General features: G+C 33.4%; 1 protein-coding gene across 11 annotated transcripts in view; it reads left to right on the top strand.

Annotated features, from left to right (window-relative positions):
- The window catches only part of ATRX (ATRX chromatin remodeler), a 184,856-nt gene that overhangs the window by 147,608 nt on the left and 18,465 nt on the right, over positions 1–18,783 (top strand). For all 11 annotated transcript variants that reach the window (XM_031944868.1, XM_031944866.1, XM_031944870.1 and 8 more), the window contains 2 exons: positions 2,109–2,286; positions 4,078–4,272. In XM_031944868.1, the coding sequence (XP_031800728.1) occupies positions 2,109–2,286; positions 4,078–4,272 (373 nt within the window). The remainder of the gene's footprint in view (positions 1–2,108; positions 2,287–4,077; positions 4,273–18,783) is intronic.

Below are 18,783 nucleotides of genomic sequence, written 5' to 3'. Positions count from 1 at the left end.
TGAAATATTTTGCTTGACTGCACATGTACCACTTATATCAAATTGCTTCAGTTTTCCTTAAGCAGCGATGGGGAGGAAGAGAGGGAAAGAATTTGAAACTCAAAATCTTTTTTTAAAACAAATGATAAAAATTGTTTTAACATCACTTGGAGAAAACATTAAAATATTAAATTCCTTTAAAAAGAAAGGAGATTAACAAAAATTTATTAAAGAGTTAGGAAATAGATTCTTTGAGAAGAAAAATGGAAATCGAGTTATTTCATTTACAGAAAAGGTAAATGAAGACTTTGTTTCTTTGAATTTTTGAAGTAAATATTAGGCTAAATCTGTATCCTGAACATATTTATTTTCACATAAGAAAGAATCTACATAAAACTAAAAATATATTTTAGCAAGAAAATTTTTAGATAGTTCTAAAGAGAAGTCTTTGGGTTAGGGATTATGCCAAAACAATCATTATATAAGTTCTGTGGTTATATAGTTTACCACTGGACATATATTTTTTTCTCTGTGATGATTCTATTGTTGATTAATTTTTTTTTTATTTATACCTTTACTACAATCATTGCATTTAGTGTAAATATACTAACCTTATACTGAATTTGCAAAATCTGTCATTTATGTAGGGATTTAAAGTTTATAAAATGTTATATAAATGTAAGGTTATTATTTTAACTGAAAAAGTCTTGGTGTCATTTTAAATTGACAGCCAGTCATTCCTGTTTTCACTAAAGCAATTGATTGCAAAGGCTCTTTAAGGATAAATTTCTTCAAGAATTGGAATTATCAGGGGAAATGTCTTCATTAATCAGACTACAATCTTTTTTTTTTTTTTTTTTTTTTTTTAAGTTTTTATTGTGTTTCAGGCTATATGTGAAGCAGGACGGATAAAAAGACAGGCAAAAGACAATAAAACCTTGCTCTCAGGGAGCTCAGAGTTTAACAGGGAAGAACACATGCAAATAGGTATTTTGGGGATAAATTGATGATAATCATCAAAGAGAAGACATTAGTGTTCAGGAATGCTATAGATATGCCAACTGACTTTTCTTTCTTAATTCACCTATGATCCCAAGTACATTTGTTTAAAAAATAAAACTACAAACAACAACAACAAAAGGAGACGTTAGTATTAATGCAGATCGGGAAAGGCTTCTTGTTGTCGGTGGTACTTCAGTGTCACCAGGAGGTAAAGATGCTGTAATTTATTAAGGACATGACAAGGTCACTTTGATTACTGAAGGAAGCGTGGATTGAAGTGAGGAGAGATTAAGGCAGGAAAACCAGTCAGCAGGCATTTGTAGTAATCTAATTCTGATGAGATGTGGACCTATACATGGGGCCTAGCAACAGATTGTCTATAGGGAGGTGCGAATGTGAGGAGTAGACATCTAGCTTGTGAGCTTGCGTGATTTCAAAATATTGTGGTGTCCTCAGCAGTCTTTGGGAAGTTAGAAAAAGGTGAGAAACATATCTGAATAGGTGTAATAGTAATTTTTCCAGAGTATTTATGACATTCTGCCCATCAGAGTTGTCTGAATTTAACTTCATTCCCATTGTGATAGAAGAAACTAACTGTCTCTAAGGCAGAATTTCATCTCATTTGTGAATTGCCTAAATTGGTTTCTAAACAACTTTTAATATAACACTCCTTTCTCTTTTCTCACTAGTTTGATTCAGTAATTCCCATACTGACTACTACAGCCTTGACTGTTGTTGCTTCTCTTCTCTGTACTTGGATAGCTACAACTTCTTTAACCTTGGGAGTTTCATTCTTGTCAATAGATCATTTTTCAGAGGTAGAAAGGGAGATGGGTAAAAATCTCACAGTCTCCCTGTTAAATTGCCCAATGTTTATTAATATACCTACTTAGTATACATTTGTGCATGGTTGTTTTACTTAAATATGTAATTAAATGGTATTATACATTTTATTAATTCATTTGATTATTTTAATATATCATTTTATCACCTTTCTAGGTGTTGTATGAAACATCACATGCACTATATGCTATTATAAGAGTGTGCTATAACAAATTTTGATCTCATGAGTGCTAATCTTACCAAAGAAATTACTAAAATGACTTTGTTTGTATTTGTTTCTCTAGAGGTCGATTGTTTATCATTTCTACCAAAGCAGGATCTCTTGGAATCAATCTAGTGGCTGCTAACCGAGTGATCATCTTTGATGCCTCTTGGAATCCATCCTATGATATCCAGAGCATATTTAGAGTTTATCGCTTTGGACAAAATAAGCCCGTTTATGTGTATAGGTTCTTAGCTCAGGTAAGCTTAAAATGCATCTTTTTTAAATTACCAGATTCCAGTAGACTTGGGATAGAAAAGACCACATCCAGAGAGAGAACTGTGCGACTTAATGTGAATCAAAACATAATATTTTCACCCTTCCCCCCCTTCTATTGATTTCCCTCCCTTTTGGTCTCATTTTTATTGCACAACATGACAAAAATGAAAATTTGTTTAAAAGAATTGCACCTATTTAACAAAAAAAAAAAAAAAAGAAGAAGAAGAAGAATTGCATCCACTTAATTTATCAGTTTGCTGTCTTAGGGAGGGGTTAAGGAAAGGAAGTAGAGAAATCTGGAACATGGTCTTACAAAAATGAATGTTAAAACTGTTTTTACATATATTTGAGAAATAAAATAGAAAAACACTCTACCAGGTTCATGGAAAACTAAGTGGTAAAAATATTCTGATAGCATGTCATCAGTAAAAATAGAACAGGAAAAAAGTGTGATTGTTTGTATGTGCATAATACTGATAAATGCTACTGAAGGACCTCAAATTTGAGTGTGAGCTGCTGGAAAACAACTACTGCTTTTTTCCTCTAAAGCTTTTATATGCCCTGTGTTCAGTATAGTATGTGACACCTATATTGCAGTAATTCTCTCTAGTGTGCATATCCCTTTTTCCTGTACAGAATGTAACCCATCCATTTCTTCTGATCTTGTACAGTTCTTTTCAGTGTCTTTCATGAATTCTTTGGGGGTTTTCGTTTGGAATTTTTGGAGGGATTTGTTTTTTTATCTGCTTAGTGTTCAGCTTTTCTGAAGTAAGATAGATGACCTCCTCAGGTTTTTGGATTTTTTTTTTTCTATTGCTTCTAGTGTCACATGATTACCAATGCAGCATTCATGTATCCTGCTCATCTCTAATCTTTGACTCTCAAAATATAACTTTCCTCCACCTTTTGTTTTAATCATATATATCATTGGTGGTGACTTTGAATATTTATATGAACTTGAAAAAGAAGCATAAATATATATCATGTATATAAAAGTCAAAATTGATCTTTATTGTCTTACTTAGATGGACTTGATCTGTTTCTCTATCATTCATACTTAGATTGAGCCATTTAAGTTAGTTAGCGTAGGTGAATTGTTTTGAAAGCTTTCTTGCTTGTACAAGGTTTCTTGCCACTTCAGGAAAGTAAAAAGTTAAAAAAAAATTTTAATATCTAAAAGTTTCATTATAGATTATTAAATGGTAGCAGGATGTACTCTAAATCCTAAGAATAGAAATGAATTTGTAAAAATAAATTATCGTTATCAAGAACAAAATAAGCTTATGAATAATATATTCAATAATCAACTGTGACTTATACATTTGTGAGTATAAGGGAACAATTAAGCCTAAATTTGAAGACTGATGTCAGTGACAATCTGATATAGTCTCATAGCCCAGAAGTCTTCCTCACTGTTATTATTAGCTTCCTCTTGTCAGCCATACTATCTCCATCTCTCTTTGTTCCAGACACCTCCAATTAATAGGTCTCATCAATTTACATGGTAGAAATTCAAGTTATTGTTGCTATTAAACCCCTCTGTTGATTGACACATAACACACCCTCTCGTTCTTTTCTGGGATTTGTTGCCTGGAAGTGGTAATATTCCTGGGTCCTAATGAAGACTAGATTTTTGTTTAATACCTCATAGAACAAGAACTGTAACTATAACAATACTAACCCAAAGCTCTATATGTCCCTGTGACTAATACTGGTTGAGAACTTTTTCCCCTGTCTTTGTCTTTTGCATACTTATATGTCTTCTTTCCTAGGGAACCATGGAAGATAAGATCTATGATCGCCAGGTCACCAAGCAATCCTTATCTTTTCGAGTTGTTGACCAACAACAAGTGGAGCGTCATTTTACCATGAATGAATTGACTGAGCTTTATACCTTTGAACCAGACTTGTTAGATGACCCTAATTCTGAAAAGAAGAAAAAGCGGGATACTCCTATGCTGCCCAAGGTAAATAAATTGTTTTACTGTCGACTTTTTAAAAATTTTCGCACATATATAAAAGTAATGGTCTTATGAACAGGATTCTGGTTTTTTTGGTTTTCTAAAGAGGTTACAAATGGATATTAATCCAATAGGATTTATGCTTCATTGCTTCCAAAAAATAGATTAAGTCTCCACCATCTACCAAGGAAGCAACTCAGAAAGAAAAATGATTTTGAAGTCCACTGATCTAGGTGTCATTCCATGTTCCATCACTTATTATTTGGGAAATATCTTGGGAGCTCAATTTTATCATTTACAATATGAGATTAAACTACATATTTCCACTTAGAAGTCTATTGTTCCTTCAACATCTGAATTAGCTTTTTTCCCTTTGATTGTCTTCTATGGCCAAAGCTGTCTGCTTAGTCCTTTAAAGAACATGTTTCCCGAAACTGAAGTGCAATAATGTACCCACTCATAGACATACCTGCCCCCCCCCCAAAAAAAAAGAATGTTTCCCCTTTTACTAGTACTTTATAATTAATATTTATGCCTCTTTTCTGTGAACCATAGTGATGTTGAGACATGGCAACAAAGAATTGCCTTTAGAACAGCTCAGTTATAACAGTATTTGAAATATTTGACTTTAAATTCTTACCAGATTAAAAAATCTAGCCCTCTAATACAGAAATATGTAAATAGAAAAAAGGAAAAGCATTACACACTCATTAAATAGACTTCCAGTAGAGGGCAGAAATACTTCTAAAACAACAGTGTGTGTGACACTGAAGCAGCCCCTCTTTAGTTGGCACTGAGCAGGTAAAAATTGATGGATAGAACAAATGTGAACAAATGCTCACCAATGAGCATTCTCTCTAAGATTGCCGATGAAATTGAGAATAAGACTAGCTTTTTGTGAATTCATTCTGTCTTCATTTTGTTTCAAATTTTCATAGAATTATTTCCCCAAGAAAGTTTAGTATTTACCTACTTTTGTCTGTTGTCCATTTTATTTTTCCTTAAAAATCAATGGGAAATCAGCACTTGACTTAGTCCCAATTCCCTTTTCATTCTAAAAGATATTAGATCTCCTTGGTCTGTTGGTGTGAGTTCCCCTCTGTCCTCGTTTACTTGAGTCGATAAACCTTATCAGGTTCTATGCCCTAAAATAGCCATTGCATCTTCACAGAAATGTAGCCTGTATGCTTGACCACAAGGCCTCTCCAAAGCATTCCTTAAGTCATCACCTAGCCTTTGCTTAAGGACTCCACATCAATGACAGAGAGCCCATTGTCCCTAAGATAATCCATTCCTTTTCTGGAGAACTTTAATAGTTTGTGTAGTATTTCTGCTATGAAGCATCTTTTCCCATTTCACAACTTTAGTTCGTTCCCTTTAGTTCTGCCCTCTGATGCCAAGTAGCGCAAGATTCATCTTTCTTTTATGAGATTCATCTTCACATAACTTGAAGGCAGCTAACGGTAGATGCAATCCTAATTCATTTAACTAATCTTATGGTATAAAGTTGGGGCTTTTTGCCATGCTGGATCCTCTCTTATGGATCATTTCCATATCAGTTGATGCTCTTATTTACTGTCTTCCATTTATTACAGCACTTAAAAATGGAAATCATATTTAGTAAAATAGGTTTGGCATTTTTCTGCATTGTGTATACAAATCTGTGAAAATGCTATTGAAATAATTTCAGTATAATTTTTTGTTTTTAATTATATTTTTGAAACATCTTTATATTCTGTATAATTACTAATTTTTTCTGTACAGTGATTTTAAATGTGAATTAAATCACTTTACTCATAAATAAGAAATAAAATCTTGGTATTTAGAAATACTTAAATGTTTTATTTGAATTGATTCCTATGTTTTTTGTTTAGTAAAAACATAATCATGAAAATCCTTTTGTTGTTGTTGAGCATGAGAGAAAAATTGCATATTTTTTTCTTTGTATAGGGATTTGGTAATTAACTCTTGCTTTCATTTTTTGGTAAGCTTCTAACTTAGCTTTTTAGACTATTTCTACAGGAGCCTCTTCCTGTCAGGATAACTTTGGACTAGACCACAAACAATGTCCTTGCACCTGTTAAAGAGATTAGCTAATGTTAAACTGGGTACAGATATTCTAAAAGAAAAGTCATTTGAAAACCCTTGAAAATAAATCTGACGAAGTATATCTAATCCCTTTTAGTGAGAAAGATTTCATAGAACAAAGTGCCATAGAATGAGACTTTTCCCAAATGCTCTCTATATCAATGAACTTTTCTCTCATTCAAAATAATTTGAAATTATAGTGCCACCATCAAAGTAATTTAAACTAAAAGTTCCCTGAGATTTTATATCCTTAAAAGACATCAAACAACTTTCAAGAGCAATTTATTCCCTCTTGCTTTCTGTTGTGTTAATATTCACTGAATTGGCAGCATCACCACTTCTTCAAAATGCTTGGATAATCATGGAAAAACCCTTTCATGAGTTTTAGCTCTTTTTTTTTTTTACCCCAGTGAATTTGATTTAAAAACTAGCACGCTAGTCATCCTGTATGCTATTAGGGTCATTTTCTACAAACTAGTCACAAGTATTTGAGACAATGGAGAAAAACATAAAACTATCTCTAAATAGCTTTAAATGCAATGGAATTAAATGATCTAATAAGATGAAAAAAGAGTGACCCTCTACAGTCTAATACAAAATAAACATTAGGGGAAGGGGAGAATATTGGCTATTACATGAATCCAAAAAAATCCAGTAATTGTAATCATATTATCAAACAAAACAAAATCAAACTTCCAGTATATAGGAAGGGTGCAAAAAAGGCAACTACATTATGCCAAAAGGCACTATTGACAATAAACCAATATTACTCTCAAATCTACATGTTCCAAATGCTGAAGTGCCTTAACTTTAAGGATTTCAAGACAGTAATACAGCAGTAGAAAAAGATCACAGTGTCCTCTCAACTTTTGGGTGAGTCTTAACAGAGATAAACAAAAAGTAAACTAGTGAATTAAACAAATTATTAGAAAAATTGGTGCTAAAACACTTACGACTTCTCATTTGTTTGTACCATATTGAACTTTTACATAAATTGAATATATGTGATAGCATAGAAATAGTATGAATAAATATAAAAAGATAGAATAATAAAAGCATCCTTTACAATCATAATGCAATAACTGAAATATGTTCTTGAAACAAATAAGACAAACGGCCCTAAACAGAATCTAACAATAAAGTCTTAACTAATGAAAGGATGAAAAAAATAGAAACAATTGATACTAAAAATCTCCTCCTAGCCAAGTCTCTTAATTTCTGTTTGTCTTAAGGTTCTCATCTATAAAATTGGGACCATGATCTTAACTTCCTCATCAAGTTATTGTGAAGATAGCACCAATAAATGAGATATTCATAAAGTACTTTGCAAACTTTAAAAGTGCTATATAAATGTCTGACATGATTATTTTCATTCTATATTCACCTTTATTGATGTCAGCATAACTGTGGCCTCTTATTGCATGATGATTTGGTTTACACAGCATTTTTTGTATTCTCTTGTTTTCAAGTTATATTATGGCACAGATTCAGATATAAGTTGTACTTATTGAGTTGTTTCCTCTGCTCCCCTCTCACCCAATGTGTGCTTATGTGTTTTCACTATTATTGAGATTTCATTTTAGTAGATTGTATTCAGAGGTCCCCTATATTTCATCTACTAAATACAGCCCACATACTTTTCATTTTTAATAACTGTATAATATTATATCCTGTTAATATTCCATAGTTACTTATGTTTTGTGAGGCACTCTGGGTTTCTGGCTGTCATGCTGCTGTGCACCAATTTTTTTCCTTTTGGGATAATGCTTCTGAGTCTTTTTCCCATAGTATAACTCCTCGGTCAAAGTTTCAAAATGAACAGTTTTATAGATGGTTGCATTCTTCAGCTTACTTTACACAGTGACTTATTGAACACCACCAGTAACATCTAAATATACTTGTTACTTTGTCTTTCTCTTCAGTAACCTTAGGTTTTCCTGTTTGAAAATTTTTTCCTTTTTCTATAAGGATACCTTAGACTTTTAATTCACATTTCTGGAATTCTTTCTGAGACAATGGGGTTTGGAACCATTTCCTAACTCACAGATTTCTTGGCCCTAAGTAACTTAACCCTTTTTCCTTATAAGTAAAATGAGAGGGTTGGACTAAGTGGACCACCAGCTTATCAAGCATTGATTTGGTGAGTTTTATTTTCTTTCTGGCTTTCAAAGTTCTTTTCTAGAAGTTACTGTGTCCTCTGCTTTCCTTTTGTACCTGCTCAGGTGGCTAAAGACCTAAAACATATTTGTTGCTTTAACTTGCTTAGGGCCTGTTTTGAAACTCAGGTTTGTAACATTTAGTAATACTTTTGTTAGTTTTTCTTATACAGAATTTTCATATACAGAATTCTTGGAAGGAACTGGTGGAATTAGTTCTACTTTATAAGTAGTGAAGCCGAAATGAAGAGTAGTCAAGTGATTTGTCCCTTACAATCAGCATGTGAAAAAAGGATTTTTAGATCTTGAAGTTTCTGACTCACAGCCTTTGTTGAAACTGTTGGGTCACTCCACTATCCTACTGCCATTTATCTCCTTTGCTTAGTGTTTCTTAAATCTTATCCTTAGTATATTTTCTTGAAATTTAGTAGGCTTTCTCTTGTGAACACCTTCTCTACTATATTGATTCCAGGCCTTTCAAAATCATGAAGATCATGACTGTACCCATCATTTGTTGCTAAAAAAAAAAAAAAAAAAAAGGAATTGGGGGACCTAAATTTATTTTTACTAGCATTTATCTGTCTTAAGCAACCTGAAACCCAGATTTGTAACAGTTGCTCATGTATTGTGTAGCTGTTGAATGGCTATTTTTAAATGGGCAAGGTTAATACCTAACCTTTGTTAAAATTTACGTAAATTATATTGCGGAAAACACCTTTTCTAGTAATAGCACTTCTGAATTACTTGGCCATCAGAGATTAAAATCTTGGGCAAGGTCATATTTCATAATATGATTAAGTGGATGTTTTGTCCTTTTAAAGTACTGTGTCCACAGCCTAAGTGCTATATACCTTTTAGCAAGAAAACAAAAGCCCTAAACCAGTATAAAATTCTCATACCTTTTCTTTTCTGACCCCAAGCTACCTCCATCTTTTTAGTTTAGTTTAGACTGCTTGTTGGCAGTTATAGGGAAAACAAAATAAGCCTTTAAACTTCAGTGAGGCTTTGGATTTCTTCCCTCTCCCCATTCAGCTTTAATACCTGAAACAGAGGTGACTGAACAATGAGGTGTTTGTGTGGTTTTATTGTCTTCCACGTAGTAAGAAAAATTTTTATATTGGTAATTCTTAATACTAATATGAAACACATTATTGAAAGGATTCGATATAAGGTATAAAGCAGAAAGCAGAATTTTTTTGATCTTGGGAAATTTCATTAAAGTAATAAAAATAACATTTGAAAAGTCGCAGAGAACATGTTGTAATAGAAAGATCACAAGTTTAGTACTTAAATGCTCTTGGCTAAGTGACTTCCCATCTCTGGACCTCAGTTAGTAGGCATTTATTGTTCACATTTCCTATGTGCCAGCCACTGTGCTATCTCCTGAGGATACAAAAAAAGGGCAAAAACAGGATTTCTGCCCTTAAGCAGCTCTTAGTCTAATGGGGGATATAACATGCAAGTAAATACTTATAGGGTAGTTGGAAGTTAATGGGGCTAAGGGGCAAGGTAATGGGGCTTTGGCTTTGCCAAAGGGTAATCAGGAAAGGTCACTTCCAAAAGATAAAATTTGATCTGAGTCTCAAAGGAATCCAGGAAGTAGAGAGGAAGAGAGAATATTGTGGCCATGGGAAAAACACAGTGGAAAACCATTGAATCAGGAGATGGAGTGTTGTATGGGAGAAAATGTAAGTGTATAGCCATTATATATTGGAATCTAGAGTTGATTCCAATGTAAGAAGAGTAGAAAGTTAGGAAAGGGCTACATTGTAAAAGACTAAATGTCAAATGGAAGACTTTATATTACATCTTAGAAGTAATAGGGAGCCATAGAAGTTTATTGAGTTTGCGAAGGACGTGGTGTGAATATACTCTTTAAGAAAATTACCTTGTAATATTACTGTTCTGTAAGAAATGACCAACAGGATGATTTCAGAAAGGCCTGGAGAGACTTACACAAACTGATGCTGAGTGAAATGAGCAGGACCAGGAGATCATTATATACTTCAACAACAATACTATATGATGACCAGTTCTGATGGACCAGGCCATCCTCAGCAATGAGATCAACCAAATCATTTCTAATGGAGCAGTAATGAACTGAACTAGCTATGCCCAGAAAAAGAACTCTGGGAGATGACTAAAAACCATTACATTGAAGTCCCAATCCCTCTATTTATGCACACCTGCATTTTTGATTTCCTTCACAAGCTAATTGTACAATATTTCAGAGTCTGATTCTTTTTGTACAGCAAAATAACGTTTTGGTCATGTATACTTATTGTGTATCTAAGTTATATTTTAATATATTTAACATCTGGTCATCCTGCCATCTAGGGGAGGGGATGGGGGGGTAAGAGGTGAAAAATTGGAACAAGAGGTTTGGCAATTGTTAATGCTGTAAAGTTACCCATGTATATATCCTGTAAATAAAAGGCTATTAAATAAAAAAAAAAAAAAAAAGAAAATTACCTTGTGATTCAGGCCAGTCTCCAATAGAGTGAGCCATGTACATCCAGAAAGAAAACTATCACTACTGAATGTAGATCACAACATAGTATTTTCACCATTTTTTTGTTGTTTGCTTGCTTTTTTTCCTTTTTGATCTGATTTTTTTTCCCATTTAGCTTTGTGGAAATGTTTAGATGAATTGTACATGTTTAGCTTATATTGAATTGCTTGCTCTGTAAGAGTGGGAGCAAAGGAGGGGGAAAAATTTGGAACACAAGGTTTTGCGAGGGTGAATGTTGAAAACTTTCTTTTCATGTATTTTGAAAAATAAAAAGGTATTATTTAAAAAAAAAAAAAAAAGCTATTAAGAAAAGAAAGGAAAATTACCTTGGCACCCAAGTGGAAAATGGATTTGAATAAAGAATGATTTGAAGTAGGAAGAGAAACCATATAACTATTGTAGTCTTGGCAGGAGATAATGAGGGTCTATACTAGAGTGGCAACATGTGAATAGAAAGTACTGTTTCTTAGTTCTTTTTTTAAAAAAAATTATTTATATATTTATATATATATATTTATATAAAAAAGAAATGTTAGGTTATGAATGTAGACATGGAAGACTTGACTACAGATTGGCTATGTAGAATTGGTGACACCAAGGTTTTGAGTCTGGTAACTTTGAAGGAGAGGAAGAGGAGATCAGTTCCATTTTGGACATATTTGCAAAGTCCATAGTTGATGACATGACACTGGAGAGGTGTAGGGAGTGTGGGGGGTTGCATTGGAGGTGATAATTTAGTTCATTTGTGAGTGAGGAAAGTGAGACTAGATAACCCTCTCAGTTTCCTTACACTTGTAAATTGGAGATCTTAGGAGCTATTGGATGGGAATGAGTTGCAGCATGGAATACTTGCTCAGTTGAAGCTGCAGCCTGAATTCTGGGTTGGCTCTTAAAAGTAACTCAAGTTGTCCCCAAACAGCAGCTATAAATATCCCTCAAAACACAAAACCAGAACTACTGATTGAATTGAATCCTCCTCATATTCTCCCCAATCCCCAAAGTTTTCAACTTAAGGATTTTGTTAATTTTAAAATGCTAAGTATAAGTACTTCAGAGATTCATAATTTCAGTAGTGTGAGTACTCCCTCCACTGACACAGGTAACTCTTTTCTGTGTCTTAGTAGATAGTTTTTATGAGTTAGAGTCCTAAAAAAAAGTCATCAGCCATCCTGTAGCCATAGTGATGTGCTAGGCTTAACTATCTGCTTTTCAGATATCAGACACGTGGCAACCGCTAGTTCCCTTTTAAAAGAAGCTTTTCTAGCTTAACTTTTTCTCATTCTACCTTTTAGAATCTAGGGATGCAATGATGTAGTATGAGGTGTTTAGGAAGAACTAGCACTTCTGCTGTAAAGGGCTTGGTGTGCCCTTTTCTTTTAAGGTGAAAATGCTATATTGTCATCTTCACTTAGTCCCCCTTGCCCTCTCTCTGGATGGAAATGGCTCTCTCCATCACAAGTCTGTTGGAATTGGCCTCAATCAGTCACTTCATTGTTGAAAAGAGCTAAGTCTATCACAGTTTATCGTCACATAATCTTGATGCCATGTATGATGATTTCTTGGTTCTTCTGATTTCACTTAGAATCAGTTCATATAGGTCTTTCCAGCCTTTTCTGAAATCAACCTGCTCATCATTTCTTATAGAACAACAGATATTTAAATTGTCTAAGAGGGAATTAGAATCTCAATAAATAAGGAAATTACTAAAAGAATACCCAACTGCTGTTGAAGCCTTGGAGTACTAGTGAATTGATGGCCATGACTTTTGACCCATGTTCAGTGATCTTCCAAAGACAACATAGATCCAAGAAGTATCCTGAGAAGGCTAGATAGCCTCATTTTAGAAAAGGGAAAGACTGCTTTCTTCAAACTTTAGGCCAATGACTTTGAAAGTTTCTCTATAGACTTACTGAGTTTGAGATGCTTTTAAGACATTTAGTTTCAAATGTTCAGCAAGCAGTTAGTTGTCCCCAATGTTGTGTATCACTTTCCAGGTTAAGATCACACTACCTTTTTTAGTGTCTTTATCCTACTGGTAATTCATATTAAGCTCACTTGCAGTACCTCAGATATTGTCCGATTATGCCTGTTTTGTCTTGTATTTATGAAGTTAATTTATATCTTGCTAGACATTCTACCTTGTTGGGGTCTTTAGGGATTCTGTCATCCAGCATATTAGCTATCTACTCACTACATTTTCTCTTATAAAGTAGCAAAAAAAAAAAAAAAAAAAAATGGAGGCAGTTAAAGCAAATGGCAATATATTTAGCAGTTTCCATCAAGTTTTTCACCTGTGTATTGTTTCATTATTACATTCGTGCAACCAAGATGAGCTTTTTTACATAATGTGAACTTTGAAAGTGTAACCTGTAAAGATGTACTGGCTTTTTGTAACAGCTCTTTTCTTTTCTAGATGTTGACCAGCCGTCTCTTTCATAATTTGGTCAACATCCATTGGCCTAAGTGTGAAGATGACACTCTTTCCTTTTCCTGAAATGGGGACATGTGGCCATATTCAGGCCTGTGGCACCTCTTTCATTCCTTATTGTCTTTTTTTTTTTTTTTTTTTAAGAATTAAAATACTAACTTCCTAAAGAAGTTAAGAGAGTTGCAAGAAGAAATAGACAGCAAAACTATAATAGTGGGACATCTCAATCTTGAACTCTTAGATTTAGATAAATCAAATCACAAAACAAATAAGAAAGAAATTAAAAAGGTAAATAGAATTTTAGAAAAATTAGGTATGGTAGCTCTTTGGAGAAAACTGAATGGTGACAGCAAGGAGTATACTTTCTTCTCAGCAGTTCATGGAACCTACACAAAAATTGACCGTATATTAGGACATAAAAACCTCAAAATTAAATGCAGGAAGGCAGAAATAGTAAATGCTTTCTTTTTAGATCACAATATAATAAAAACTATATTCAACAAAAACTTAGGTGTAAATAGACCAAAAACTAATTGGAAACTAAATAATCTCATCTTAAAGAATGATTGGGTGAAACAGCAAATTATAGACCCAATTAATAATTTCACTCAAGATAATGACAGCGATGAGACATCATAACAAAATTTGTGGGATGCAACCAAAGCGGTAATAAGGGGAAATTTTATATCCTTAGAGGCTTACTTGAATAAAATAGAGAAAAAGACCAAATTTAAAACCCCCAATCAACTACTAAACTTGAAATTCTAAAATTAAAAGGAGAAATTAATAATATTGAAAGTTTAAAAAAAACCATTGAACTAATAAATAAAACTAAGAGTTGGTTTTATGAAAAAACCAATAAAATTGATAAACCTTTGGTAAATCTGATTAGAAAAAGGAGAGAGGAAAATCAAATTAGTAGTCTTAAAAATGAAGAGGGAGAACTTTCCACCAATGAAGAGGAAATTAAAGAAATAATAAGGGATTACTTTGCCCAACTTTATGCCAATAAATTTGATAACCTAAGCGAAATGGATGACTATTTCCAAAAATAATAGGCTTCCCAGATTATCAGAGAAGGAAGTAAATTGCTTAAATAGTCCCATTTCAGAAAAAGAAATAGAACAAACTATTAATCAACTCCCTAAAAAAAAATCCCCAGGACCAGATGGATTTACATGTGAATTCTACCAAACATTCGAAGAACAATTAGTCCCAATGCTTTATAAACTATTTGAAAAAATAGGGAATGAAGGAGTCCTACCAAATTTCTTTTATGACGCAGACATGGTACTGATACCTAAACCAGGTAGGTTCAAAACAGAGAAAGAAAATTATAGACCAATCTCCCTAATGAATATTGATGCTAAAATCTTAAATAAATATTAGCAAAAAGACTACAGAAAATCATCCCCAGGATAATACACCACGATCAGGTAGGATTTATACCAGAAATGCAGGGCTGGTTCAATATTAGGAAAACTATCAGTATAATTGGCCCTATTAATAACCAAAGTAACAAAAACCATATGATCATCTCAGTAGATGCAGAAAAAGCATTTGATGAAAATCCATCATCCATTCCTATTAAAAACACTGAGAGTGTAGGAAGAAATTGACTTTTCCTTAAAATAATCAGTAGCATCTATTTAAAACCAGCAGTAAGCATCATATGTAATGGGGACAAACTGCAACCATTCCCAATAAGATCAGGAATGAAACAAGGTTGCCCACTATCACCATTATTATTCAATATTGTATTAGAAACGGTAGTTTGGCAATAAGAGTTGAGAAAGAGATTAAAAGAATAAGAATAGGCAATGAGGAAACCAAACTATCACTCTTTGCTGATGATATGATGGTATACTTAGAGAACCCCAGAGATTCTACTAAAAAGTTATTAGAAACAATCCACACCTTTAGCAAAGTTGCTGGATACAGAATAAGTCATCAGCATTCTTATATACCACTAACAAAACCCAACACTCAGAGTTACAAAGAAAAATTCCATTTAAAGTAACTACTGATTGTATAAAATATTTAGGAATCTATCTGCCAAGGGAAAACCAGAAACTTTATGAGCAAAACTACAAAACACTTTCCACACAAATTAAGTCTGATCTAACCAACTAGAAAAATATTAAATGCTCTTGGATTGGGCGAGCAAATATAATAAAGATGACAATACTACCTAAGCTAATCTATTTATTTAGCGCTATACCAATCAGACTTCCCAAAAACTCTTTTGATGACCTAGAAAATAATAACAACAAAGTTCATATGGAAAAACAAAAGGTCAAGAATTTCAAGGGAATTAATGAAAAAAAAATCAAATGAAGGTGGCCTAGCTGTACCAGATCTAAAATTATATTATAAAGCAGCAGTTACTAAAATCATCTGGTATTGGCTAAGAAATAGAGTAGTTGATCAATGGAATAGGTTAGGTTCCGAGGACAAAGCAGCCAATAACTTTAATAATCTAGTGTTTGACAAACCCAAAGACCCCAGTTTTAGGAATAAGAATGAATTTGACAAAAATTTCTGGGAAAATTGGAAATTAGTATGGCAGAAACTAGGCATTGATCCACACTTAACGCCGTACACCAAGATAAGGTCAAAATAGATTCATGACCTAGGCATAAAGAATGAGATTATAAATATATTAGAAGAACATAGCATAGTTTACCTCTCAGACCTGTGGGAGAGGAAGGAATTTATGACCAAAGAAGAACTAGAGATCATTATTGATCACACAAAAAAGAAAATTTTGATTATATCAAATTGAAAAGTTTTTGTACAAACAAAACTAATGCAGACAAGATTAGGAGGGAAGCAATAAACTGGGAAAACATTTTTAAACATTTTTACAGTCAAAGGTTGTGATAAAGGCCTTATTTCCAAAATATATAGAGAACTGACTCTAATTTATAAGAAATCAAGCCATTCTCCAATTGATAAATGGTCAAAGGATATGAACAGACAATTTTCAGATGATGAAATTGAAACTATTACCACTCATATGAAAGAGTGTTCCGAATCACTATTGATCAGAGAAATGCAAATTAAGAGAACTCTGAGATACCACTATATATCTGTCAGATTGGCTAAGATGGCAGGAAAAAATAATGATGAATATTGGAGGGGTTGCGGGAAAACTGGGACACTGATGCATTGTTGGTAGAACTGTGAATACATCCAGCCATTCTGGAGAGCAATTTGGAACTATGCTCAAAAAGTTATCAAACTGTGCATACCCTTTGATCCAGCAGTGTTACTACTGGGCTTATACCCCAAAGAGATACTAAAGAAGGGAAAGGGACCTGTATGTGCCAAAATGTTTGTGGCAGCCCTGTTTGTAGTGGCTAGAAGCTGGAAAATGAATGGATGCCCATCAATTGGAGAATGGTTGAGTAAATTGTGGTATATGAATGTTATGGAATATTATTGTTCTGTAAGAAATGACCAGCAGGATGAATGCAGAGAGGATTGGCTAGACTTACATGAACTGATGCTGAGTGAAATGAGCAGAACCAGGAGATACATCCTCATACAGTATCGTTGTTGAGGTATATAATGATGTATTCTGATGGAAGTGGATTTCTTTGACAAAGAGAAGATCTAACTCAGTTTCAACTGATCAAAGATGGACTGAAGCAGTTACACCCAAAGAAAGAACACTAGGAAATGAATGTAAACTGTTTGCATTTTTGTTTTTCTTCCCAGGTTATTTTTACCTTCTAAATCCAATTCTCCCTGAGCAACAAGAGAACTGTTCGGTTCTGCACACATATATTGTATCTAAGATCTACTGTAACCTGTTTAACATGTATAGGACTGCTTGCCATCTTGGGGAGGGGGTGGAGAAAGGGAGGGGAAAAATCGGAACAGAAGTGAGTGCAAGGGATAATATTGTAAAAAATTACCCACCCACGGGTTCTGTCAATAAAAAGTTATTCTTTAAAAAAAAAAAAAAGAGTTAAAATACTAACCCACATAAATCTTCAGCATTCTTATATATCACTAACAAAATCCAACAGCAAGAGATGCAAAGAGAAATTCCATATAAAATAAATAACTGTTAATACTACAAAATATTTGGGAATCTATCTGCCAAAGAAAAGTTAGGAATATATGAGCAAAACTGCACAACACTTTCGACACAAAGTCAGATCTAACTAATTGGAAAAATATTAAGTGCTCTTGGATAGATCCAGAGAATATAATAAAGATGACAATACTACGTGAACTAATCTATTTATTTAGTGCTATACTGACCAGACTCCCCAAAAACTATTTTAATGACCTAGAAAAAATAACAAAATTCATTTGGAAAAACAAAAGGTCAAGACTTTCAAGGGAACTAATGAAAAAAAAATGTACCTAATCTAAAACTATATTATAAAGCAGCGGTCACCAAACCATTTGGTACTGGCTAAGAAATGGACTAGTTGGTCAGTAGAATAGATTAGGTTCACAGGACAAAATAGTCAGTAGCTTTAATAAAGTAGTGTTTGACAAAACCAAAGACTCCAGCTTTGGGGATAAAAATTCACTGTTTGACAAAAATTGCTGGGAAAACTGGAAATTAGTATGGCAGAAACTAGGTATTGACCCACACTTAACACTGTACACCAAGATAAGGTCAAAGTGCGATCATGATCTAAGCATAAAAGAATGAGATTTTAAATAAATTAGAAGAACATAGGATAGTTTACCTTTCAGACCTGTGGAAGAGGAAGGAATTTATGACCAAAGAAGAATTAGAGATCATTACTGATCACAAAATAGAAAATTTTGAATATATCAAATTGAAAAGTTTTTGTAGAAACAAAACTAATGCAGACAAGATTAGAAGGGAAACAATAAAGTGGGAAAACATTTTTACAGTCAAAGGTTCTGATAAAGCCCTCATTTCCAAAATATATAGAGAACTGACTCTAATTTATAAGAAATCAAGTAATTCTCCAATTGATAGATGGTCAAAAGATATGATCAGACAATTTTCAGATGAAGAAATTGAAACTATTTCTAGCCATATGAAAAGATGCTCCAAGTCATTATTAATCAGAGAAATGCAAATTAACAGCTCTGAGATACCACGGCACACCTCTCAGATTGGCTAAGATGAGAGAAAATATGATAATGATGAATATTGGAGGGGATGTGCGAGAACTGGAACACTGATATATTGATGGTGGAATTGTGAATACATCCAGCCATTCTGGAGAGCGATTTGGAACTATGCTTAAAAAGTTATCAAACTGTACATACCCTTTGATCCAGCAGTGCTACTACTGGGCTTATATCCCAAAGAGATTTTAAATAAGGGAAAG

Source organism: Sarcophilus harrisii, chromosome X (genome assembly GCF_902635505.1).
Source record: "Sarcophilus harrisii chromosome X, mSarHar1.11, whole genome shotgun sequence".
In the NCBI taxonomy this organism is placed as follows: Eukaryota; Metazoa; Chordata; class Mammalia; order Dasyuromorphia; family Dasyuridae; genus Sarcophilus; species Sarcophilus harrisii.
The sequence above is the reverse complement of the archived record's forward strand: the minus strand, read 5'-3'. Positions and strand labels throughout refer to the sequence as shown.